A 27,976-nucleotide genomic window follows, 5' to 3' on the forward strand; every position below is an offset into this window, starting at 1 on the left:
TATCATTGAACCTATAACAAACGACATGCAGAGGAACGTGACATCCTGTTGATTAATCACATGCGAATGTTTAAAACGTGTCACTTACCGGAACATTATGTAGGTTAAACGTTGCAGAAGGACAGCAAGGTTTCGGTGAGTTGGTCTGACCGCATGTTACTATATAGCATAGCCCACGGAATAAGAGATGCGTTGTCTATTACACCGGCGTACCGCAGGCAACACGCTGTTATTGGCACTGCAGTCCGCAGCTTCGAGTTCCATCAAGTATGGAGGTCGTCAAATTGAAATAGACATTACGTGATGTAGATACACAAAGGCGACGGTAGCCTATGTAGTGCTGAAACGGACAGCTCCTTACGTTGTTTCCTATGGGTTTTTTATGGGAACGAAATATGCCGGTGGAGTGTCTACTGCAACATAACAGTAGGATATTCTATCGTTCCAGACATCACAACACACTAGAGCATGCTCACACCATCTCACACCCTCCCTGCCGGTTCGAGCATGCTCAGTCACTGCAGCCCAGACTCATTAGTTTGCATGCAGGTATGACAAGTTATTCAGTTGTTGTGGGGAGGGATACGTGAGCACGGCTAGACTACAGTATGATGTCATTGGATGGCAATGCTGTTAACAAAGACTTGTCTGGCACTAAGAGACTGAGGATATTCTGGGAGTCACAGGTGTTGTCCAGACCACTGATAAGGGGAGTACAGATGACATGATTTTGCTTATGGGTGTTACTCATAATTTCTATACATTAACACAGCATAGCCTACACCTGGATGAAAATCTGAGATAAGCGAAATACAGTATATCTATGGATTTCGTGCTTAGGAAAAGTCAGGAGTTGATAATGAACACACTATGGAAAGTTCCTGGTGCGAGTGGAACCCCCTCATAGATGTAGCAGTGCAGGGAAGAGCAGGCTATGATTTATGTGAGGTGCAGTATACATAAGGGGTTTCATTGGAAAACTCAACAGAAAGGTAAGATACTGTATTCATTCCCAGGCTCCTGACACAAACACAAACATAAACACACATTTTAAATACTTTATTTTAACCCACAAATCACATTACAGTCGAGAAGGATATGGATATCTGGAAACTTATGGATATAGAAAGCACATTCTTCTCCATACAGCTATCCTGCCCGTGACCGCTGACACGGAGCAGTACCTTACGAGCTGGCTTGCCTTTGTCCTATGCAGGCCTGCAATCTGAAGGCCACGTATTGTCAGCACATGTACATGACGGCTCCCAAAATTCAGCACCACAAGTTTGCGCTGATAACCAAGCCTGTTTAGGCGTGACACAAGTCTTCTCCATGTCGGAGTCAAAAGAGCAACATACTTCCAAAATGAACACCTCCCTTCAGCTTTCCCCCCACAACAACAATAAATGGATTATTTTACTTTATTCTCTCTCTCTCTCTCTCTCTCTCTCTCTCTCTCTCTTTCACCTACCTACCTACCTACCTTGATACAGGTATTTTTGAAATTATAGCCATGACAGGCAACTAGCAAAAGCAGATAACCACTGCACAGAATGCTGCTCCACTGGATTCCCTGATGTAATGAGTGAAAATGTGTTGCACTGAACAATTGACTCTTTTATACTGCAGACTATAAAGTAAAAATAGATCTAAATTATTTCAGTGGAGTTTAAGATAAGGCATTGGTAAAACATTTGTACTTATTGAAATACATTTCACTGAAAGATTGACAGTAGTATAACCACCAAGTTCAAATCAAATCAAAGTTTATTTGTCATGTGCGCCGAATACAACAGGTTTAGACCTTACAGTGAAATTCTTACTTAAAAGCCCTATGAGAACTAAGAACAGATATAGCCCTTGGCCATAACCAACAGTGCAATTTTTAAGTAAAAAATAGGTATTAGGTAAACAATAGATAACGAAATAAAAAAATTATATCAACAGTCAAATGACAGTGAAAATAACAGCTAGTGAGGCCATGCCCTTGTCTGTACATTCTGCCCTGAATCTATCCTACCCCACCCAGAAATCTGCTCCTTTTATTCTCTGTTCCCAACGCACTAGACGACCAGTTCTTATAGCCTTTAGCCGTACATTTATACTACTCCTTCTCTGTTCCTCTAGTGATATAGAGGTTAACCCAGGCCCTGTGTGTCCCCAGACACTCTCATTTGTTGACTTCTGTAACCATAAAAGCCTTCGTTTCATGCATGTTAACATCAGAAGCCTCCTCCCTAAGTTTGCTTTACTCACTGCTTTAGCACACTCCGCCAACCCTGATGTCCTAGCCGGGTGTGAATCCTGTCTTATTAAGACCACCAAAAAATCTGAAATGTCCATCCCCAACTACAATATTTTCCATCAAGATTATACTGCTAAAGGGGGCGGATGTGCAATCTACTGCAGAGATAGCCTGCAGAGTTCTGTCATACTATCCAAACAGTTCAAGCTTCTACTTTTAACAATCCATCTCTCCAGAAATAAGTCTCTCTCTGTTGTCGCTTGTTATAGACCCCCCTCAGCTCCCAGCTGTGCCCTGGACACCATATGTGAATTGATTGCCCCCCATCTATCGTCAGAGTTTGTACTGTTAGGTGACCTAAACTGGGATATGCTTAACACCCCGGCCGTCCTACAATCTAAACTTGATGCCCTCAATCTCACACAAATTATCAAGGAACCTACCAGGTACAACCCTGAATCTGTAAACATGGGCACCCTCATAGATATCATCCTAACTAACTTGCCCTCCAAATACACCTCTAATGTTTTCAACCAGGATCTCAGCGATCACTGCCTCATTGCCTACGCCCGTTATGGGTCCGCGGTCAAGCGACCACCCCTCATCACTGTCAAACGCTCCCTAAAACACTTCTGCAAGCAGGCCTTTGTAATCGACCTGGCCCGGGTATCCTGGAAGGATATTGAACTCATCCCGTCAGTAGATGATGCCTGGTCGTTCTTTAAAAGGGTTATCCTCACCAACTTAAATAAGCATGCCCCTTTCAAAAAATGTAGAACTAAGAACAGATATAGCCCTTGGTTCACTCCAAACTTGACTGCTCTTGTGGCACAAAAACTTCCTGTGGTGTGCACTAGCATCAAATAGTCCCCGCGATATGCAACTTTTCAAGGAAGTCAGGAACCAATATACAGAGTCAGTTAGGAAAGCAAAGGCTAGCTTTTTCAAATAGAAATTTGCATCCTGCAGCACTAATTCCAAAAAGTTTTGGGACACTTTAAAGTTCATGGAGAATAAGAGCACCTCCTCCCAGCTGCCCACTGCACCGAGGCTAGGAAACACTGTCACCACCGATACATCCACGATAATCGAGAATTTCAATAAGCATTTCTTATGGGCCATGCTGGGCCATGCTTTCCACCTGGCTACCCCAACCCTGGCCAACATCTCTGCACCCCCCTCAGCAACTGGCCTAAGCTCCCCCCGCTTCTCCTTCACCCATATCCAGACAGCTGATGTTCTGAAAGAGCTGCAAAATCTGGATCCCTACAAATCAGCTGGGCTAGACAATCTGGACCCTCTCTTCCTAAAATTATCCACCGCCATTGTTGCAACCCCTGTTATTAATAGTCTGTTCGACCTCTCTTTCGTATCGTCTGAGATTCCTAAAGACTGGAAAGCGGTCGCGGTCATCCCCCTCTTCAAAGGGGGAGACACTCTAGACCCAAACTGTTACAGACCTATATCCATTCTGTCCTGCCTTCCTAAAGTCTTTGAAAGCCAAGTTAACAAACATATCACTGACCCTTTCAAATCCCACCATACCTTCTCCGCTATGCAATCTGGTTTCAGAGCTGGTCACGGGTGCACCTCAGCCACGCTCAATGTCCTAAACGACATCATAACCACCATCGATAAAAGACAGTACTATGCAGCCGTCTTCATCGACCTGGCCAAGGCATTCGACTCTTGTCAATCACAGTATTCTTATTGGCAGCATAAACAGCCTTATTTTCTCTAATGACTGCCTTGCCTGGTTCACTAACTACTTCTCAGATAGAGTTCAGTGTGTCAAATCAGAGGACCTGTTATCTGGACATCTGGCAGTCTCTATGGGGGTGCCACAGGGTTCAATTCTCGGGCCGACTCTTTTCTCTGTATATATCAATGATGTCGCTCTTGCTGCTGGTGATTCTTTGATCCACCTCTACGCAGACGACACCATTCTGTATACATCTGGCCCTTTTTTGGACACTGTGTTAACAAACCTCCAAACAAGCTTCAATGCCATACAACTCTCCTTCCGTGGCCTCCAACTGCTCTTGACTTGGAATATGTGGACAACTATAAATGCCTAGGTGTCTGGCGAGACTGTGAACTCTCCTTCCAGACTCACATTAAGCATCTCCAATCCAAAATTAAATCTAGAATCGGCTTTCTATTTCACAACAAATAGATTCCTAAAGACTGGAAAGCGGTCGCGGTCATCCCCCTCTTGTAGGGGGATGACCGCGAACATGCTGCCAAACATACCCTCGTAAAACTGACTATCCTACCGATCCCTGACTTCGTCGATGCCATTTACAAAATAGCCTCCAACACACTACTCAGCAAATTGGATGCAGTCTATCCCAGTGTCATCTGTTTTGTCACCAAAGCCCCATATACTACCCACCACTGTGACCTGTATGCTCTCATTGGCTGGTCCTCGCTACATATTCGTAGCCAAACCCACTGGCTCCAGGTCATCTATAAGTCTTTGCTCGGTAAAGCTCCACCTTATCTCAGCTCACTGGTCACAATAGCAACACCCACCCGTAGCATGTGCTCCAGCAGATATATTTCACTGGTCATCCCTAAAGCAAACACCTCTTTGGACGCCTTTCTTTCCAGTTATCTGCTGCCAGTGACTGGAATGAATTGCAAAAATCACTGAAGTTGGAGACTTATATCTCCTTCACTAACTTTAATCATCAGCTGTCAGGGCAGTTTACCGATCACTGCAGCTGTACACAGCTCATCTGTAATTAGCCCATCCAACTACCTACCTCATCCCCATATTTGTTTTTGTTTTTCTGCTCTTTTGCACAACAGTATTTCTACTTGCACATCCTCATCTGCACATCTATCACTCCAGTGTTAATTGCTAAATTGTAATTACTTCGCCACTATGGCCTATTTATTGCCTTTACCTCCGTACTTCCTTTTCACACAATGTATACAGATTTTTCTATTGTGTTATTGACTGTACGTTTGTTTGTCCCATTTGTAACACTCTGTTGTTGTTTTTTCGCACTGCTTTGCTTTATCTTGGCCAGGTCGCATTTGTAAATTAGAACTTGTTGTCAACTGGCCTACCTGGTTAAATAAAGGTAAAATGTAAAACATATACAGGTGGTACCGGTACAGAGTCACTGTTTAGTTGGGCTAATTGAGGTAATATGTACATGAATGTATAGTTAAAGGGACTATGTATAGATGATAAACAGAGAGTAGCAGCAGCGTAAAAGAGGGGTTGGCGGGGGGATAGGTTCTTTTGTTCCTTTCAGTCTCCTGAAGGGGAATAGGTTTTGTCGTGCCCTCTTCGCGACTGTCTTGGTGTGTTTGGACCATTCTAGTTTGTTGGTGACACCAAGGTACTTGAAGCGCTCAACCTGCTCCACTACAGCCCTGTCGATGAGAATGGGGGCGTGCTCAGTCCTCCTTTTCCTGTAGTCCACAATCATCTGCTTTGTCTTGATTACGTTGAGGGATAGGTTGTTATTCTGGCACCACCCGGCCAGGTCTCTGACCTCCTCCTATATAGGCTGTCTCGTCGTTGTCGGTGATCAGGCCAGAGGGAGGTGTTTAGTCCCAGGATCCTTAGCTTAGTGATGAGCTTTGAGGGCACTATGGTGTTGAACGCTGAGCTGTAGTTAATGAATAGCATTCTCACGTACAGTATGTGTTCCTTTTGTCCAGGTGGTAAAAGGCAGTGTTGAGTGGAATAGAGATTGCATCATCTGTGGATCTGTTTGAGCGGTATGCAAATTGGTATGGGTCTAGGTTTTCTGGGATAATGGTGTTAATGTGGGCCGTTATCAGCCACTAAGGATGTGAGTGCTACGGGTCTGTAGTCAGGTTAGGCAGGTTACCTTAGTGCTCTTGGGCACAGGGACTATGGTGGTCAGCTTGAAGCATGTTGGTATTACAGACTCAATCAGGGATATGTTGAAAATGTCGGTGAAGACACCTGCCAATTGGTCTGCACATGCCCGGAGCACACGTCCTGGTAATCTGTCTGGACCAGCTGTCTTGTGAATGTTGAACTGTGTAAAGGTCGTACTCACATCGGGTATGGAGGTCATGCTCACACAGTCGTCCGGAACAGCTGATGCTCTCGTGCATGCCTCAGTGTTGCTTGCCTCTGTGCTAGGAAAACAGTGCTGTAGATTAGCATCTGCTTCGTCTGACCACTTTTTTTATAGACCAATCACTGGTTCTTCCTGCCCGCCTCTGGGTGAGCGGTTTCCTGTTTGCTTATTACCTTATACAGCTGACTCGGTGTTACTGAGGTGTTAGTGCCAGCATCCGTCTGTGTTGGTAAATAAACAGCCACAAAAATCATAGATGAAAACTCTCTTGGCAAATTGTGTGGTCTACAGCTTATCATGAGATATTCTACTTCAGGCGAGCAAAATCTAGAGACTTCTATAGATTTCATGCACCAGCTGTTGTTTTCAAATGTACACAGAACGCCCCCCCCCCCCCCCCCCCCCCCCCAGATATTACAGTTTTTGATGTCCCGTTGGTAGGATTTTTGTGATCGTACCTCATCTAATTTATTGTCCAATGATTGTACGTTGGCAAGTAATATTGATGGTGAGGGCAGATGTCCCACTCGCCATCGGCGGATCCTTACGAGGCACCCCGCCCTTTGTCCTCTATACCTGTGTCTTTTTCTCTTGCCAATGACGGGGATTTTGGCCTTGTCGGGTGTCTGAAGTACGTGTTCTGCTTGTTGAAGATAAATTCTTTGTCTAATCCGAGGTGAGGGATCGCTGTCCTGATATCCAGAAGCTCCTTTTTGCTGTAAGATACAGTGGCAGAAACATTATGTACAAATGAATTTATAAAATACTTGAAAAAAACACATGATAGCACAATTGGTTAAGCGCCCGTAAAATGGCTGCCATTTCTTCCGGTGCCATCTTCTTATCACTGGAAACTGTTGTGTTAGTGCTGGGATAGAGGAAAAATTGGCACCTTCTGGGGTGTCTGAGAAACACTGCACTGGGGAACCATCATGTCCAGGTAAACTTCTCACTCTCTCTGTCAGTACATGGCACCGCTCTCTATATTTTCTCCTGCTCTCTTCCGCCACCTATTGGCTTCAAGGGAGGATGTAAGTACACTGATGGGCAGGGAGGTTGTTAGAGAGGAGAGATCATGCTCATTCCAGCAGTCCTGGCCTCATGTCAGGGAAAGGCAGATCTATGATGCTTCGTCCTTACTTTCATAGCCTTTCACAACATTTTACTCAAACAAACAAAATTCTTTCCCATGAGAACTCTGTGGAATGTGCATCTAGGTTACTTATAGGAGTTTTTTTTTATCCATTTGGGATGACATCTGTCTGCTGTTGTTGCATTGTAAATATAAATGATTTAACAAGGTTTACCCCAAGTGCATTTATTATGCTTTGGTTTATGCTTTAAGTCTTGAGTTATTACATATCTGCAGACACAGTATCCCATAATATTACACCCTATTACATCTTAGCTTTGTGCAGAAGATGACATCATTCTCATACCAATAAGTTCTTAGCCAGGCTTCCTAACTCATTGGCTGGTGAATGAGACTGAGCTTAAATTCCAACAGCATTATCTGATAAACTGTTGGCCACATGTGCTGGCTACATCATTCTGGGCAAACCTGTATTATTTCAAATGTGTAGAAATGCTTGAATGCTTTTATTAAATGGTTTATTTGTCTGTGATTAGGTTTATACATCATTTTATATGCAACACAATTTCAAATGGTGCACCGGTGCAAATGAGGAACAGATGGCATGGCAACAGTCTCCACATTTGAATGTTTATTTCTCTTATATTATGCAGTGATCAAATTAATGTGAATTTCTGTTATATTATGCAATGATAAAATGACAGGCCTGAGCATATTGATTTTGTAATAATTAATTGGTAATCCCTATGCTGATTTTTGCTGCATACTAATATTTAAAAATGTCTCAGAGCCCTTTTACTTAGATTTAGCTAGGTTAAATCAGGGAGTAAGTACAGATTGGGATATGTGGGACATAGTTTGACCACACAAACCCTGCAGGTGTACAAGTGTGTAACAAGTGAGTAATAGGACAAATATAGCCACCCGCCAATGTATAAACAGTATGTCAGGTGATGCTGATAAGACACCATTGGAATGCATTGTTTTCTGTGGGCAATTAGTAGGCCTTTATCAGGAATCAACGTAAGACCTAGATGCAGACTGTAACAATGTTTATTATAGCAATGGGGCAGACAACGACAGGTCAATGCAGGCAGGGGTTGATAAACCAGAGTATAGGGGCAAAGGTACAGGATGGCAGGTTGGCTCAGGGTCAGGACAGGCAGAGTAGTCGGGCAGGCGGGCTCGGAGACAGGACAGGCAAGGGTCAAAACCAGGCGAGTGAGAAAAAGAGAGACCGGGTGTCACGATCGTCGTAGTGAGGAGACCAAAGCGCAGTGTGATGGGAATACATCTTTTTAATGAAAGACGAAAAACACGAAGTACACTAAACAAACAAACAAAATAACAACAAGACGAATGTGACCGCTGTCAAAACTGAGTGCAAACATGCAACATAACATAGACAATAACCCACGAAATACCCAAAGAAGATGGCTGCCTAAATATGGTTCTCAATCAGAGACAACAATAAACAGCTGCCTCTAATTGAGAACCAATCTAGGCAACCATAGACATACATAAACACCTAGATGGTAGACAACCCCATAAACCTACAAAAAACCCTAGACAGTTAGAAAAACACATAGATCACCCATGTCACACCCTGACCTAACCAAAATACAGTGGGGCAAAAAAGTATTTAGTCAGCCACCAATTGTGCAAGTTCTCCCACTTAAAAAGATGAGAGTTCTGTAATTTTCATCATAGGTACACCTCAAATATGACAGACAAAATGAGAAAAAAAAATCCAGAAAATCACATTGTAGGATTTTTTATGAATTTTTTTGCAAATTACGGTGGAAAATAAGTAGCACTCACTTCCGTCATCATGAAGTGCTTTGAGAGACTAGTCAAGGACCAGATCACCTCCATCCTACCTGACACCCTAGACCCACTGCAATTTGCTTACTGCCCCAAAAGGTCCACAGACGACCCAATCGCAATCACACTGCACACTGCCCTAACCCATCTGGACAAGAGGAATACCTATGTAAGAATGCTGTTCATCGACTACAGCTCAGCATTTAACACCATAGTACCCTCCAAACTCGTCATTAAGCTCAAGACCCAGGGTCTCGACCCCGCCCTGTGCAACTGGGTCCTGGACTTCCTGACGGGCCGCCCCCAGGTGGTGAGGGTAGGTAACAACATCTCCACCCCGCTGATCCTCAACACTGGGGCCCCACAATGGTGCGTTCTGAGCCCTCTCCTGTACTCCCTGTTCACACATGACTGCGTGGCCATGCACACCTCCAACCCAATCATCAAGTTTGCAGACGACACTACAGAAGGCTTGATTACCAACAACGACAAGACGGCCTACAGGGAGGAGGTGAGGGCCCTCGGGGTGTGGTGTCAGGAAAATAACCTCACACTCAATGTCAACAAAACAAAGGAGATGATCGTGGACTTCAGGAAACAGCAGAGGAGGCAGCCCCCTATCCACATCAACGGGACAGTAGTGAAGGTGGAAAGTTTTAAGTTCCTCTGCGTACACATCACAGATAAACTGAAATGGTCCACCCACACAGACAGCGTGGTGAAGAAGACGCAGCAGCGCCTCTTCAACCTCAGGAGGCTGAAGAAATTCGGCTTGTCACCCAAAAACACTCACAAACTTTTACAGATGCACAATCGGGAGCATCCTGTCGGGCTGTATCACCGCCTGGTACAGCAACTTCTCCGCCCACAACCATAAGGCTCTCCAGGGGATAGTGAGCCCTACATTTCAATTCTAGAAATGGTCTGAGAGGGATCACATCCAGACTCATTGCGGTGAAGATACTATTTTTAATTTTATTTTTTATTTATTTCACCTTTACTTAACCAGGTAAGCTAGTTGAGAACAAGTTCTCATTTGCAACTGCGACCTGGCCAAGATAAAGCATAGCAGTTCGACACACAACAACACAGAGTTACACATGGAATGAACAAAACATACAGTCAATAATACAGTAGAAAAAAGAAAACTAAGTCTATATACAGGGAGTGCAAATTAGGTCAAATAAGGGAGTTAAGGCAATAAATAGGCCATGGTGGCGAAGTAATTACAATATGGCAATTAAACACTGGAATGGTAGATGTGCAAAAGATGGATGTGCAAGTAGAGATACTGTGGTGCAAAAGGAGCAAAATGAATAAATACAGTATGGGGATGAGGTAGATAGATGGGCTGTATACAGATGGGCTATGAACAGGTGCAGTGATCTGTGAGCTGCTCTGACAGCTGGCTCTTAAAGCTAGTGAGTGAGATGGGAATCTCCAGCTTCAGTGATTTTTGCAGTTCGTTCCAGTCAGTGGCCAATGTCCATGGGCTTGGCACAGCTTTTGGCCGGAGCTAGCCAATGACAACCAGAGGCACGCTACCTAATTTCTACAATAGATTTTTTAAACCTTAACCCTAATCTTAACTACATGCCTAACCCTAACGCTTCATACCTAACCATAATCTTGAATTAAGACCAATAAATTCATTTTAGTTTTCATGAATTTTTACAATAAACCTATTACAATAAATGCTTACTTTGTGGCTGTGGTAACCCTAGCCTCGCCCAGTCCCCAACAACCGGATGTTCCTGTTTTCTAGGGTAATGGAAAGAGAGCCTGTGACGCGGAACTCCATCTTAACTCCTCCTCCACATGTATTGATTGGTTGAACAGTGCAGAAGAGCACCTCCCTCGACAGTTTTTTTTATTATCGTCAAGACCAGTATGCAGGGGATCTAGTTGCAGGCATTTCTTTTTACGCTTGATACTTTAGGAGGTTAGCCCGGAGCAAGGAGTTTGGGGTAGCCAGGCAAGAGGGGAAGTGATTGCGCTCGGCTACTGTGCGTGAGTGACAGCCGGGAAGTGCATCTCTACTCTCAACTGCATCCTCCCATTTGCTCCCAAACCTAGATAATTCAACCCAACAGACAGGGTGAAAACATAGACCAGGATTTTTACTGGAGGAAACTGAAATTACGAAAATGAACGAGACAGAACACATCCCGCTTGCAGAATACGATTTTGAGAGAAAATTTGATGAAAAGGGCGCTCTCGAATGGATGCAAGAAAACTGGTGAGTAGGCTAACGTTACAAATTCATCCCTGGATAAAAGAGTAGCCTAGCCTACGTAGTCTAAAGCCGGTGAATTCCCACCGCCAATTTTGGATGGATTGAGCTCTCATCCACACACAATCTCATGTAGGCTACATGTTGTGCTTCGTCCCGCAACGAGCCATTGCATTGTGTAAACAATGGCTCATTGCGGTAAAATCTGTATATTGACCAGATTCCTCAATGATTCCGAACATATGTCGCGTTTAAAAAAAATGTTTGTATCGAAGAGCAGACACAATGTTAGTTTTGACTATGCTACCGACTTAACTTCAGCTTTCATCTTTTATTAACGTTAATGACCTTTGATCCATCGCACGATACAGATGCCATCCCCTATGTTGCTTGTTACATTGTTACTACAATATGAAGTCAAACTCGATGTATAGCCTATCTGCTGTTCACTTCAGTTTGTGTTACATGCACGTGCAGTCACATGCAATGAACGATTACAAAATATCTAATGTGATGATTACTGTATTAAATACATAGGCGTATGTACAATATAAGATATCAATAGGCTTACGTTTAAAAACTTTTAATATCAACTCAACGGCTCTCCCCATCAAATGAGTATATGCTACCCAGCACACAAACCAAAATGGTCTCAAATGCTTCTCTTTGTGTACAATCAATTGTCTGAAGACCAAGACAGACCACATTTCTGCACAGACTTGCTTGGGTTCTTGTTGGCATTTTCTGACTTAAGAGACAGTCTCAGAGGCAAGAAAGCTGTCAATATGGATTGAAAAATTCCTGAAATGTGCAGTGTTGGCCAAATATATTCCCCCTGTTTCACCCTGCCCATGCATTCCTCAGATCGAGCTCATTTGCGTAGGCTACAGCAAAGCATCGAAGTGGAGGATAGTCGGAATAGTCTAAAAGCACATCTAGAGAGGCACACGAAACACCAATGCTTTGCTTGCATGTGACATCCAGGCCTGCCACGCTGTGATTAATGGTCTAGACCTGCTTCAGCATGCATTCTGCTGATTAGCCAAACAAGCTAGCTAGTTGAAAAGGCAGAAATGTCTGCTTTCTGAGAACATTTGCTCCCACAGAACCCTCCACCCCTCTCTCGGGTCTCAGGCCCTCATTTTCTCTCTTTCAAGGAGCAAAATAAGGCCAACACATTGTATTTGACCTCCACCTCCAAAGGATACAATGACTGCTGCTTCTCTCCATTCTATTTCTCCTGCTCTGTAATGCCCATAACACATTCCCTGTTTCCAGTGGCTAGGTAGTTATGATAAGGCAGTCTACTCAGCATTGTTTCACAGGCAGAAATAGGGAGTGCACTACATTGAGCCACTCCAGTTTACACAAAGGGAGGGGTTCACTGGAATACTTTAGCGATCCTCACTATATGAGCCAAGTTACAATTCCCACCAATTGTGTTAACCCTAATGGCGCGATACATAGGTTGTTTGCCTTTCACAACAGTGACCAGGGTTCACTTCCCTGAGACAAAATGCATAAATAAATCAACTTAGATGTATAATAGTTTTAAATAGCTTTTGACTATCCATAGACACAGTGATGGTATTGCTCTTAATGCTTCCCTGTGGAATCCTTCATCAGTTTAGTGAAAGTTTGGGACTGAGAATGACCACTAAAGCCCTACTGTACTGTGCCCTGTATATAGTCCTACCAAACTGGGTCAAGCAACAACATCTTATCTGTTTAATATGTATTCTGTCAATCTGGATTAGTCATCTGGTCCGTCATCAAAATAAACCTCCTCTGAAGTACACACATCATTGCTTTCTAGTATTCAGCCTTATTCGCCTGAGTGCCTCAACTGACCTTTTGGTTAAAACAAATGTCCAGTCAGTGATATATCTAGTATTGTCATTGCATCCCGCTTCTAGCTGTTTTCACATAGCACCGCAGTTGATTTTAGACGGGAGCGACGTATACTCAATCTAATTGCCTGATTACCCACGGGCTGCAGTAGTAGAAGTTCTGGTTAGTATGTCAACATCTAAGCTTGGTTAATCATTGGTTCCATGATTACGAATAGGGATGGGGTTTGGAAAATAGAGGGGGTGGAGGGGGGAACGGCTCATAATAATGGCTGGAATGGAATAAATAGAAGGGTACCAAAAACATGGTTTTCATGTGTTTGATACCATTCCTTTCACTCCATTCCATCCATTGTACTCCGTTTCAGCCATTATTATGAGCCGTCCTCCCCTCAGCAGCCTCCACTGTTAATAGCCTTATGTAACATCATCTGTATAATGCCAGTACGGTATCAGTCTGTGGAAATGTAGATGATCGAGCTTAGCTCGCCTCGTGGCTTGCTGTGTGTACATTCAGAGGACTGCCACCAAGTAAAAAGGAACTAGATATGTGAACTGCAGTGTCAATCCTAAAAGTCGGCTTATGACTGGTTCATCCATTCAGAATGATCATTCATCACATAAATGCATGGTTGTAGTCTAAAATAGATTTAAGACAGCCTCCAGCGATTTTTTTTTTTTACAATTTATTTTTCCTGTTGAAAAGCAATATCCTAACTATAAATACAATAAAGTACACACACTAAAGGGTCAAAAAAAAAACTTTTTAGCAAAATAGTGTTTTTTAGACCACTGCTAACTTCAAGGAGTAGGGCATTTAAGGAGTTGGTCTGTGGTGCCGCTGATGTCATCGGCCTCCCATCTTGCTTGAGGGAAATAGAGGAGCAATAGCGAACACAGGAGGTAAGCCCCCCCCCCCCAGTTGTGCCATGTCATGAGGCATTAAATTAGGTGAAAATGCGTCTGGAATAGGACCTTAAAGCTTTTTTGCATTTCCACCGTGCGCTCATCTAAATCATGGCCTAGTGCCTAGGGCACAATACCCCATAATGACAAAGCAAAAACCGGCTTGTAGAAATATTTGTTTACAAATGTATTACAAATAAAAAACTTAAATACCTTAGGTACACTAATCACTGAAAAACAGGTTTGATGATTTGTTTTTGTGTTTATTTGTTCCTCATAGGAGCAAGTCCTTTATGTTCTGTGGACTGTATGCTGCAATCATCTTCGGGGTCCAACACTTCATGAGAGAGAGGCCCAAGCTGAACCTGCGCCGACCACTTGTCCTCTGGTCACTCAGTTTGGCTATCTTCAGGTGAGTGACACACACGGACCACTTTGTTGCAGTAATAATAGCTTTATGTGTATTCCTAAACACCATCAAACTATAATCAATCATTCAATCAATTACTCAACCAATCAGTGTGAGTGAAGCTCTAACTGAACACTGTTGGTGGTTAGCCTCGTTATCCTCCCTCATCCTTGCTAACCTCAGCGGGGGAAATGTTGGCCACAAAGAGTTTTGTATATAGAGCTAGTTCTCTCTCAGAATTAACAGTGTTTAAATGGACAATCCTGATTTAGGGGCGACATTTTCCTCTTCTAAACACACACATGGAGTACGTAAAAACAGGGATTTCTAGAGCGAAATCTAAAAACTTCTCCTTTAAACTCCTCTTCTTCAACGACATCCATGAGCACTTTGGAGCAGGTTTTCATCAAGGATCTCTCTGTACTTTACTCCGTTCATCTTCCCTCAATCCTCAGGCTACAAAGTGTTGGTTTCATCTGACCAGAGAATCTTGTTTCTCATGGTCTGAGAGTCCTTTAGGTGCCTTTTGGCAAATTCCAAGTGGGCTGTCATGTACCTTTTACTGAGGAGTGGTTCTCTCTGGTCAATCTACCATAAAGGCTTAATTGGTGGAGTGCTGCAGAGATGGTTGTCCTTCTGGAAGGTTCTCCCATCTACACAGAGGAACTCTGGAGCTCTGTCAGAGTGACCATCAAGTTCTTGGTCACCTCACAGACCAAGGCCCTTCTCCCCCGATTGCCCAGTTTGGCCGGGCGGCCAGCTCTAGGAAGAGTCTTGGGGGTTCCAAACTTCTTCCATTTAAGAATGATTGAGGCCATTGTGTTCTTGGGTACCTTCAATGCTGCAGCCATTTTTTGGTACCCTTCCCCAGATCTGTTCCTCGACACAATCTTGTCTCTGGGCTCTACGGGCAATTCCTTCGACCTCATCGCATGGTTTTTGCTCTGACATGCAAGGTCAACTGTGGGACCATATATAGACAGGTGTGTGCCTTTCCAGATCATGTACAATAAATTGAATTTACCACAGGTGGACTCCAATCAAGTTGAATAAACATCTCAAGGATGATCAATAGAAACTGGATGCACCTGAGCTCAGTTTCGAGTCTCATAGCAAAGGGTCTGAATACTTAAGTAAATAAGGTATTTAAGTTTTTTATTTGTAATAAATTTGCAAATATTTCTACAATCCGGTTTTTGCTTTGTCATTATGGGGTATTGTGTGTAGATTGAGGACCCATTTTTAAAAATCCCTTTTAGAATAAGGCTGTAATGTACCAAATGGTGGAAAAGGTGAAGCGGCCTGAATACTTTCTGAATGCACTGTATTGGCTGTGAACCAGGGTTGGGGTCAATTCCATTTCATATCCAGTCTATTCAGGAAGTACACTAAAATGTTTAAATGATCTTCAATGTTGGACCCCAATGATCACTCGGCTACGCATGCCTCTCCCTAATATCAATATGCCTTGTCCATTACCGTACTGGTTAGTGATTATTGTCTTATTTCACTGTAGAGCCTCTAGCCCTTTTCAATATGCCTTAACCAACCATTTAGTTCCACCTCCCCCGTATGCGGTGACATAACTTGGTTTAAACGTCTCCAGAGACAATATCTCTCTCATCATTACTCAATGCCTAGGATTACCTCCAATGTACTCACATCCTACCATACCTTTGTCTGTACATTATGCCTTGAATCTATTCTATTGCGCCCAGAAACCTGCTCCTTTTACTCTCTGTTCCGAATGTACTAGACGACCAGTTCTTATAGTCTTTAGCCGTACCCTTATCCGACTTCTCCTCTGTTCCTCTGGTGATGTAGAGGTTAATCCAGGACCTGCAGTGCCTTGCTCCACCCCTATTCCCCAGGTGCTCTCATTTGTTGACTTCTGTATCCGTAAAAGCCTTGGTTTCATGCATGTTAACATTAGAAGCCTCCTCCCTAAGTTTGTTTTATTCACTACTTTAGCACACTCTGCCAACCCGGATGTCTTAGCAGTGTCTGAATCCTGGCTTATGAAGACCACCAAAAACCCTAAAAGTTCCATCCCTTAACTATAACATCTTCTGCCAAGATAGAACTGCCAAAGGGGGCGGTGTTGCAATCTACTGCAGAGATAGACAGAACTCTGCAGGCTTACTATCCAGGTCTGTACCCAAACAATTCGAGCTTCTACTTTTTTCCACCTTTCCAGAAACAAGTCTCTCACCATTGCCACTTGCTATAGACCACCCTCTGCCGCCAGCTGTGCCCTGGACACCATATGTGAATTGATTGCCCCCCATCTATCGTCAGAGCTTGTTCTGCTTGGTGACCTAAACTGGGACATGCTACAATCTAAGCTTGATGCCCTGAATCTCACACCAATTATCAATGGATAGCCCCGGATAGCCCCTGTGATATGCAACTTTTCAGGGAAGTTAGGAACCAATATACACAGGCAGTTAGGAAAGCAAAGGCTAGCTTTTTCAAACAGAAATTTGAATCTTGTAGCACAAACTCAAAAAGGTTCTGGGACACTGTAAAGTCCATGGAGAATAGGAGCACCTCCTCCCAGCTGCCCACTGCACTGAGGCTAGGAAACACTGTCACCACTGATAAATCCACTATAATTCAGAATTTCAATAAGCATTTTTCTATGGCTGGCCATGCTTTCCAACTGGCTAACCCTATCCCGGTCAACTGCCAGGCACCCACCACAGCAACTCACCCAAGCTTCCACCATTTCTCCTTCACCCAAATCCAGATAGCTGATGTTCAACTCTGTCAATCACCACATTCTTATCGGCAGACTTGGTTTCTCAAATGACAACCTGGCTCACCAACTACTTCTCTGATAGAGTTCAGTGTGTCAAATCGGAGGGCCTGTTGTCCGGACCTCGGGCCGACTCTCTTCTCTGTATACATCAATGATGTCGCTCTTGCTGCTGGTGATTCTCTGATCCACCTCTACACAGACGAGACCATTCTGTATACTTCTGGCCCTTCTTTGGACACTGTGTTAGCAAACCTCAGGACAAGCTTCAATGCCATTACAACTCTCTTTCCGTGGCCTCCACCTGCTCTTAAATGCAATTAAAACTAAATGCATGCTCTTCAACCGGTCGCTGCCCGCACCTGCCCGCCCATCCAGCATCACTACTCTGGACGGTTCTGACTTAGAATATGTGGACAACAAATACCTAGGTGTCTGGTTAGACTGTAAACTCTCCTTCCAGACTCATATTAAGAAAATTAAATATAGAATCGGCTTCCTATTTCGCAACAAAGCATCCTTCAAATCAAATCAAATTTATTTATATAGCCCTTCGTACATCAGCTGATATCTCAAAGTGCTGTACAGAAACCCAGCCTAAAACCCCAAACAGCAAGCAATGCAGGTGTAGAAGCACGGTGGCTAGGAAAAACTCCCTAGAAAGGCCAAAACCTAGGAAGAAACCTAGAGGAACCAGGCTATGTGGGGTGGCCAGTCCTCTTCTGGCTGTGCCGGGTGGAGATTATAACAGAACATGGCCAAGATGTTCAAATGTTCATAAATGACCAGCATGGTCGAATAATAATAATAAGGCAGAACAGTTGAAACTGGAGCAGCAGCACAGTCAGGTGGAAGTTGAAACTGGAGCAGCAGCATGGCCAGGTGGACTGGGGACAGCAAGGAGTCATCATGTCAGGTAGTCCTGGGGCATGGTCCTAGGGCTCAGGTCAGTTGAAACTGGAACAGCAGCATGGCCAGGTGGACTGGGGACAGCAAGGAGTCATCATGTCAGGTAGTCCTGGGGCATGGTCCTAGGGCTCAGGTCCTCCGAGAGAGAGAAAGAAAGAGAGAAGGAGAGAATTAGAGAACGCACACTTAGATTCACACAGGACACCGAATAGGACAGGAGAAGTACTCCAGATATAACAAACTGACCCCAGCCCCCCGACACATAAACTACTGCAGCATAAATACTGGAGGCTGAGACAGGAGGGGTCAGGAGACACTGTGGCCCCATCCGAGAACACCCCCGGACAGGGCCAAACAGGAAGGATATAACCCCACCCACTTTGCCAAAGCACAGCCCCCACACCACTAGAGGGATATCTTCAACCACCAACTTACCATCCTTCACTCATGCTGCCAAACATTCCCTCGTAAAACTGACCCTCCTACCGATCCTCGACTTCGGCGATGTCATTTCCAAGCACCACTGCGACCTGTACGCTTTCGTTGGCTGGCCCTCGCTTCATACTCGTAGCCGAACCCACTGGCTCCAGGTCATCTACAAGTCTCTGCTAGGTAAAGCCCCGCCTTATCTCAGCTCACTGGTCACCATAGCAGCACCCACCCGTAGCACACACTCCAGCAGGTATATCTCACTAGTCACCCCCACAGCCAATTCCTCCTTTGGCCGCTTTTCCTTTCAGTTCTCTGCTGCCAATGACTGGAACAAATTGCAAAAATCACTGAAGCTGGTGACTCATTTCTCCCTCACTAGCTTTAAGCACCGGCTGTCAGAGCAGCTCACAGATTACTGGACCTGTACATAGCCCATCTGTAAATATCCCATCCAACTACCTCATCCCCATACTGTATTTATTTATTTATCTTGCTCCTTTGCACCCCGGTATCTCTACTTGCACATCATCTTCTGCACATCAATCACTCCAGTGTCTAATTGGTATATTGTAATTACTTCGCCACCATGGCCTATTTATTGCCTTACCTCCCTTATTTTACCTCATTTGCACACACTGTATATATATTTTCTTCAACTGTATTATTGACTGTATGTTTTGTTTTGTGTAAATGGTCGCAGTTGTAAATGAGAACTTGTTCTCAACTAGCCTACCTGGTTAAATGAAGGTGAAATAAAAATGCCATGTAAATGTTGAATTGGAATTTGGTAAACTTTCAGAATTGACTGGAACTGAAATGGAATTGACCCCAAACCTTCTGGGAACTCAGATATATACACAACAACCATATGCAATCCAGGATTCACTATACAATGTACTATATAACTGTGGAAAAGGGCTATAGAAATCCAATCTGTTATCCTTATTATTAAGGAGGAGTCAAGGAGTACACAGAACCTCATTTTACAGCTCACAATAGGGAGAGCTGTTTTGATGTGCCACAGAGGTACATCATCATCGTCTGTGCCCATGCCCCCTGCTGTGCCAACCTTAATCCTAATCCCGGAGCTGTGGGCACAACCTGCCCACTCAATCCCCTTGGTGCTAGCTGGACAGGATAGCGTGTCCTTGGCATATGAAACACTTTTATAATCCATATGTTCATTACTGCACAATCACTGCAACATTTTACCATATAGGTTTTTTAAGAATAGACTACTAATCCTTTGTAATAGAAAGTTAGTTACCAATGATGAGGTTGATGTTAGGTTGGTACCATATATAACATATAGATAGCTAGTTACTATTGATAATGTGGAGAAGGTAGGTAGTAACTATAGATAATGTTTTTACAGATGGTTAATGTTGATAATGGTGTTATTGGTTACCATAGATAGTTAGTTAACATTTGATAACGTAATGTTAATTGCCCATGACTGTGCAGTTTTCAGAGCAGCTTCATTATTTCCCTGAAAATGACAACTGTGTCTCAATGCTCTCTTCTTGTGTTATTCCCACTGCTGTTTCACTTGTGTTTAGTTACATGGGTTTGGGGATGGCTTCCTGGAATATCACTGGATCATTTTTACATTTCAGGTTCCTAGAGACTCCTATAAGGATCCGAAGGATCAGATTACAGTGGGTCTGCTCTACAGCGCCCTCTCTCCCTTACAGAGGGGGAGAGGGGTGAAGCTGTCCGTTTTATGACAGTCGTAAATGCCTTACAGAAACTCTCTCTTCCTTGTCTTGCAATATTAAGGGAAAGAAACCTCTGTGGAACAAAGAGAGTCCTCCCACCAAAACATCAACAGGTGGGGGAATGAAACAATATTTATCTTCGTTCAAACAGTTGGAGTGGTCTGTGGGCACTTAAAGAACAATTATGTCAGATCAGTTGTGTTTTGGGATCCCATAACGGACAGTATAACAACATAACTTTATCTCTGAATGTGTATTTCACAGTGATCAGGGTCACACCCAAATGTTGGGGAACTGATATGATTAAATATGAAACTATTTGTGAGAAGATGTGATGTTAGCCTTCTAACATAACCAAGTCGGTGGCCACGCCCACGTGAGCACAGACATTACAAAAAAAGGAGAGAACGCCCCTTTTTCCCTGAGTGCTTAAATAGCACTTGTGCCAAAATGTACATTTAGTTAAGAAATGGCTACTACTCTAGACCAGAGAGCATGGAGCTGGTTAAGAAAACTACAAGACGACACATTCACAGTCTGAGGCTGTATGTAAAATAGTCTATTAAACTCGACCGAAGACGAGAACACTTCCCTATCAAACGACTGAATGATAATCAGAAAGATCCATTCTGGAGAACATTTCCCTATCCAAACGACCATTGTCTGATGTATCCATTATAACAGTGCTACAACTATGAAAGACTCTCTGGTGGACAAACCAGAGACTTTCTGTCGACTGACTCTCCAGCAGACAGACCTGCGATTTCAACAGAGAGACAACAAATGATATAGGTGTAAATATATCAATTGCAATTCCTTTCGAATGAGCGGCTGTTGATGTGCAAAGTATTAGCATTTCAATGAGCCTAGTTATCAGCTGTGTGTATGATAGTGAAGTCCTTTGTCTTTTCTCCCACTCTTTCTTACCTGTCCCTCCCTTTTCATTTGTTTTAACAAGCAGTCATATAAAATCACATTTTATTGGTCACATACACATGGTTGGTTAGCAGATGTTAATGCGAGTGTAGCGAAATGCTTGTGCTTCTAGTTCTGACAGTGCAGTAATATCTAACAGTTACACACAAATCTAAAGGGGTGAATGAGAATATGTACATATAAGTATATGGATGAGCGAAGGCCAAGCGGCAAGGTGCAATAGATGGTATAAAATACAGTATATACATATGATATGAGTAATGTAAGATATATAAACATGATTAAAGTGCCATTATTTAAAGTGGCATTGTTTAAAGTGACTAGTGATCCATTTATTAAAGTGTCCAGTGATTGGGTCTCAATGTAGGCAGCAGCCTCTGTGTTAGTGATGGCTGTTTAGCAGTATGTGTTACGGCTTTCTTCCGTTGAAAGAGAGTCGAACCAAAATGCAGCGTGGTAAGTTAGATACATATTTAATGAAGAAGAAAAAACGAACAAAACAACAAACCTAAACAGTCTAACACACACAGAGACATGAACAATCACCCACAAACACACCGTGAAACCCAGGCTACCTAAATATGGTTCCCAATCAGAGACAACGAGAATCACCTGACTCTGATTGAGAACCGCCTCAGGCAACCATAGACTATGCTAGACACCCCTACTCAGCCACAATCCTAATACCTACTAAAACCCCAATACAAAAACACAAAATAAACCCATGTCACACCCTGGCCTGACCAAATAAATATATAAACACAAAATACTAAGACCAGGGCGTGACAGTATGATGGCCTTGAGATAGAAGCTGTTTTTCAATCTCTCGGTGTGAACAGGCAGTGGCTCGGGTGGTTGTTGTCCTTGATGATATTTTTGGCCTTTCTGTGACATCGGGTGCTGTAGGTGTCAAGGAGAGCAGGTAGTGTGCCCCCGGTGATGCATTGTGCAGACTGCACCACCTTCTGGAGAGCCTTGCGGTTGAGGGCGGTGCAGTTGCCGTACCAGTCTGTGATACAGCCCGACAGGATGCTCTCGATTGTGCATCTGTTGTAACGGCTCTCGTTGGTGGTGGAAAGAGTAGACCAAGGTGCAGCGTGGAAAGTGTTCCTGATTTTATTTTAAAAAACACTCAAACAAAATAACAAAATCGAAAATGCACAGTTCTGTCAGGCAACAGTAACTAAACAGAAAACAAGGTCCCACAAACTCAGGTGGAAAACAGGCTGCCATAGTATGATTCCCAATCAGAGACAAGAATAGACAGCTGCCTCTGATTGGGAACCACACTCGGCCAAAAACAAAGAAACAGAAAACATAGAATTTCCCACCCAAGTCACACCCTGACCTAACCAAACATAGAGAATAATAAGGATCTCTAAAGTCAGGGCGTGACATCTGTAATTGTTTGCCAGGGTTTTGGGGGACAAGCCAAATTTCTTCAGCCTCCTGAGGTTGAAGAGGCACTGTTGCGCCTTCTTCAACATGCTGTCTGTGTGGGTGGACCATTTCAGTTTGTCTGTGATGTGTACGCCCAGGAACTTAAAACTTTCCACCTTCTCCACTGCTGTCCCTTTGATGTGGATAGGGGGGTGCTCCCTCTGCTGTTTCCTGAAGTCCACGATCATCTCCTATGCTTTGTTGAGTGAGAGGTTGTTTTCCTAACACCACACTCCGAGTGACTTCACCTCCTCTCGTAGTTGTTGGTGATCAAGCCCACTATTGTTGTGTCATCTGCAAGCTTGATGATTGAGTTGGAGGTGTGCATGGCCACGCAGTCGTTGGTGAACAGGGAGTACAGGAGAGGGCTGAGCACAAACCCTTGAGGGTCAGTGAAGTTGAGGGTCAGCGGAGTGGAGATGTTGTTTCCTACCTTCACCACCTGGGGGCAGCTCGTCAAAGTCCAGTATCCAGTTGCACAGGGCGGGGTTGAGGCACAGGGCCTCCAGCTTGATGATGAGTTTGGAGGGTCTATGGTGTTGAGGGTACTATGGTTACTATGGTTAAGGGTACTATGGTTAAGTCCAATCAGGATTTCTTTTCAATGTATCATGTTAGGAACCAATGCATAATCTATCCTGTGTGTGTTTATGTACTTCTGTGTGATTACTTAGTTAGTTTGTAAATAAATAATTAACCTAATTGGTATATCGCTGATTAATCATTTATGCTAGGGTTTGTGCAGATATCCAAGAGTTTGCGACATTCAGAATATGACTGATGAGGTAATAATGCATTAATAAGTGACTGTAATCGATCAAATATGAAAATATCTGAAGAGTTAAATTTGGGAAATAGTAACTCTAAACAACATTTTCCCGTGGTGCTCCGACTTCCTAGTTAATGTTTACATGATTAGTTTAATCACATAATAATCACACAGAGGATTGATTTGATAATATAAAAGTCTTCACATTAATGATAGTACAAGACACGACACAGGCCTTGTGATTTACAATTGAGAGTTGACATATTTTCATAGTGTGTCCAAATTGAAATGACCTCACTCTGTAAGTAGCCACAGTGTGTTACAGATGAGAAGGAAAGCTACAAATCGATAGTGTTTACTAAGCATACACATCCTGTTTACAAAGTAAGACCATGTGTGTCTAAGTCTTTATTGAGCTTAATGGAGGTCTAAAATGGTTGGAGACAGGGGAAGGACAGCCAATTGGAGATGTGACCCCAGTGGGTATATATCTTATCTCTTACTTTGTTTCAGGTTTAGAGCGATATGGCACTGCAACAGTGACAGTTCATATAGTTGAGAGGTATATCACATTTCGTCATGGCACCGCAAAGCTGACAGTATATAATATAGTTGAGAGATGTATATCGCATTACATTATGACAACCACAAAGCTCATAGTTCAGGTATATAAAAATATGAGTTGAATTCAGACGTGTACAAACCTACTTACAGTCCACTCTGATTGACCATGGGCATTATACTTGTGTTAAAAATGTTTTGTATACCAATGACTTGCGTGTAATTGTGAATTCCCTATAGTTAGACAGAGCAGATTCACATAACACTATACATTATTGCAGTATCTCATAATCTATATGTGTTTCATTCCACAGTATCATCGGAGCTGTCAGGACCGGATGTTACATGTTCCATGTCCTCAACAAAAGTGGCTTTAAGCAGTCGGTGTGTGACACCAGCTTCTACAGCGCTCCTGTCAGCAAGTTCTGGGCCTACGCCTTTGTCCTGAGCAAGGCCCCTGAGCTGGGTAAGGAATGTCCCAAATAGGGTCCAGTTCTGAATGCTTTTCAGATAGAAATACACTGCGTGTACAAAACATTAGGAACACCTCATTCCATGACATAGACTGACCAGGTGAATTCAAGTGAACGCTAGGCTCTCATTGATGTCATCTGTTAAATCCACTTCAATCAGTGTAGATGAATCAGAGGAGACGGGTTACAGAAGGATTTTTAAGCCTTGAGACAATTGAGACATGGATTGTGGGTGTGCCCTTCGGAGGGTTAATGGGCAAGACAAAATATTTAAGTGCCTTTGAATAGGGTGTGTTAGTAGGTGCCAGGCGCAGCGGTTTGTGTTTGTCAAGAACTGTAACGCTGCAGGGTTTTTCACACTCAACAGTTTCTTGTGTGTATCAAGAATGCTACACCACCCAAAAGACATCTAGCCAACTTGACACAACTGTGGGAAGCATTGTAGTCAACATGGGCCAGCATCTCTGTGAAACACTTTCGACACCTTGTAGAGTCCATGCCCTGACGAATTGAGGCTTTTCTGAGGGCAAAATGGGGTGCAACTCAATATTAGTAAGGTGTTCCTTGTGTTTTGTACACTCAGTGTATGTAATGTAGTACAGACATGCATGTACCTCTCTGTCATGCAGTGCGAGATAGTCAGCTCAGCTTGAGCTAATGTATACAAGTCATTTCTGGCCCTGGCCAATGAGTGGGAGCGATGGAGTGGGTTGTAATTGGTAAATTAGGTCAGAGGGCCAATCAAAGAGAAGGAGGCTGGTGCAGGACAAAAAAACAACCTTGAAACAATTTGTCTATTTATGTAATTCCGGAAGCATTTGAAGTTTCTAGTGCACTTCTATTGATCAGCAGAGGCATATTACATTAAGACCTGTGTGTCTGCATTTTGATGCTGTCCCCTATCTCAGAGCAGTAATCTAGTCACTTCTGCCCATCTGTCAGTCAGACAGGGAAGTAATAGCGTTGATAAATGGACAGAGATGCTGAGGTGGCAAAAAAATATCCATTAGGGAATATTTTACGTATGTCTCCTCCTGAGCAAGAGACAGGAAGGGCATGCTTCTAGAATGGGACAATATACAGTATTAGACCAGTTTAGTTTGTACTGTACACAGAGACGGCAGAAGTAGGGTTTTGGCAGCAGCGGCCCCCATCCCCTGGTCTGCGCACCTTCGAAGCTCAACTGGGTTAAATGGAATGAAGTCTGGGCACTGACTGTAGGCCTGTATGTAGGCCTCACATGTAGCTTAATATAATATGAACTCCTACAGAATTCAAATGATACATTAAATGGTAATTTTGTCTCTGCAATAATATTTATTTCTTTCAGCATCTTGAGAGAATGTGAATGTGTGATTAAGGAATGTGTAAACGTCTTCGTCAGAGACATAAAAGCTGACAGTTTATCAACCACACAAAATCTGAATCCAGAAATCTTATTATAAACACGTTGGGTCATTGTTTTAGAGTTGGGCTATTGTCTCACTGGTCCCTAAACGTCCTCACTCCGGCGAGAGGAGCAGAAGTGAAAATTAACTTTACAGGTGTCAACTCGATTATTATTGATGCCTTCATTCTATCGATTAGTGACATTATTCTTGTGGGCAAGGCTTAATTTAGTCTTCTAAGGCAACAAGTCATGACAGATGATAAGATGCATGTATCTAATTACAGACAAGTACACTAACAAATGGCCTACCAAATGTCAGAAATTATAAGCCGAAAAATATAAACAAAAACAATGTTTGCCCCCCCTGTCAAAAAATTGTTCCGCCGTCCCTGACTGTAGAGTATGTTCAGTTTAAGAGTGTGTTAGTATGTTGTAGTATGCTTCCTAATATGGTGTGTGTGTGTGTGTGTGTGTTTAGTGCTTTACTGTACTTTTGAGGACCACAACATCCCATCTTTCCAATTATTTTTTTGCAAGTGCGGTCCAAAAAGCCGGTCCTCACAACTTCATACTTCTACTATGTGTGTTCACTATTGTTTGAGAGAGAGTGAAAGTGATCAAACATCAGAGTATAACTAAGTGATTTCCCCCTCCCTTTTCAGGCGACACGGTGTTTATCGTGCTCCGTAAGCAGCGCCTCATCTTCCTGCACTGGTACCATCACATTACCGTGCTGGTCTACTCCTGGTACTCCTACAAGGACCAGGTGGCCGGTGGTGGCTGGTTCATGACCATGAACTACCTGGTCCACTCCTTCATGTACACCTACTATGCTGCCCGGGCGGCGGGTTACCGGGTGCCCCGACCCTGCGCCATGGTCATCACGGCCACCCAGATCATGCAGATGGTGATGGGGCTTGCTGTCTTAGGCTTGGTCTACCACTGGATGCACGAAGTGCGCTGCCCGTCTTACGTGCCCAACATCGCCTGGGGCTCACTCATGTACCTCAGCTACCTGCTCCTGTTCGCCTCCTTTTTCTACAAGTCCTACCTCAAGGTTGCCGCTGACAAGGAGTCCAAGGCCAAGTAGGGGCTGGATTCGTCAGAGGCAAGTTGTATACTGGGCAAGTCATATTTAAGAGTGTGCCTAGTTGAGAAGAATATTGCGTTGTGCCATAATGTGTGAGTCACAACTGGTTTTTGCTGGTTGCTGGGTCCACGTCAATTGTGGCAAGCCAATTTCTTCCCACCCCAACTTTGTATTGCTGTAGCTCATCTAACTCATTAGAACCCTGGATAACACGATAATGGAACGGTTGTTGAGAGTGGACAGGGGAACCAGTGCATGATCAGGACACATTAATATAATATCCCATTAAATTTAAAAAAGGCGATAGAGAGTGCAGCTCAGTTTGAATAAAAGTACTACTCACTGCATTTTGATTTCGTGGCATTGTTAATCAATCTTTTTAACCAGCTGCTTCAGTCAGAATCTAGTGAAAAACACAGCCATATGAGTCCTGAGGTTTCTCCAAGGGCAGTTTACAACCGCGTTTGCAGTCTGCACGTTCAATGAATTCGACAGTCACTTACAGGACATTATTCATGCCGAAAGGCTCTAACTTGTAGTGAAATCTGGTGCTTTTTAGACCAGCGCTGAGAATTGTCTCACTGTATTAGACCTCACAACCCTATAGTATAACGAAGTGACGATCAAAAGGAACCAATGCACTGATTAATGTGTCCATTGTAAATAATATATCTTAAGAATTTATTTATTTTCTTAAAATCTAAAGTCTATGGTGGTCCTTGGAGTGTACCAGGAAATAGTGGGACTCAGTACGTTTCTGCCTGTCTTAAATTGTGCAGTATGAGTTGTGCACTTTTGTATTTGAAATGTTTTTCTTTACGTCACAACAATGCACTATATTGTTTTTTTAAGTATTACATCTCTGTG

The 27,976-nt window shown here is 43.4% G+C and overlaps 2 protein-coding genes across 3 annotated transcripts in view; one reads left to right on the top strand and one right to left on the bottom strand.

Moving 5' to 3' along the window:
* Positions 1 to 463, bottom strand: part of LOC109870572 (PH and SEC7 domain-containing protein 1) — a 110,346-nt gene extending 109,883 nt beyond the window's left edge. The window contains exon 1 of the mRNA XM_020461142.2: positions 89 to 463. The gene's annotated coding sequence lies outside the window, so the exon portion shown is untranslated. The remainder of the gene's footprint in view (positions 1 to 88) is intronic.
* LOC109870606 (elongation of very long chain fatty acids protein 6) lies at positions 42 to 27,929 on the top strand. 2 transcript variants are annotated; one of them, XM_020461179.2, is made up of 4 exons: positions 42 to 135; positions 14,505 to 14,636; positions 24,471 to 24,622; positions 26,682 to 27,929. In XM_020461179.2, the coding sequence occupies exons 2-4, from the start codon at positions 14,518 to 14,520 to the stop codon at positions 27,107 to 27,109; spliced, it is 699 nt and encodes a 232-aa protein (XP_020316768.1). In that variant the 5' UTR covers positions 42 to 135; positions 14,505 to 14,517; the 3' UTR covers positions 27,110 to 27,929. The 2 variants fall into 2 exon arrangements, with proteins under 2 accessions (XP_020316768.1, XP_020316767.1); XM_020461178.2 differs by lacking the exon at positions 42 to 135 and adding an exon at positions 11,098 to 11,474.
* Positions 27,930 to 27,976: the final 47 nt, after the last annotated feature.

Source organism: Oncorhynchus kisutch, linkage group LG25, assembly GCF_002021735.2.
Source record: "Oncorhynchus kisutch isolate 150728-3 linkage group LG25, Okis_V2, whole genome shotgun sequence".
NCBI lineage: Eukaryota > Metazoa > Chordata > Actinopteri > Salmoniformes > Salmonidae > Oncorhynchus > Oncorhynchus kisutch.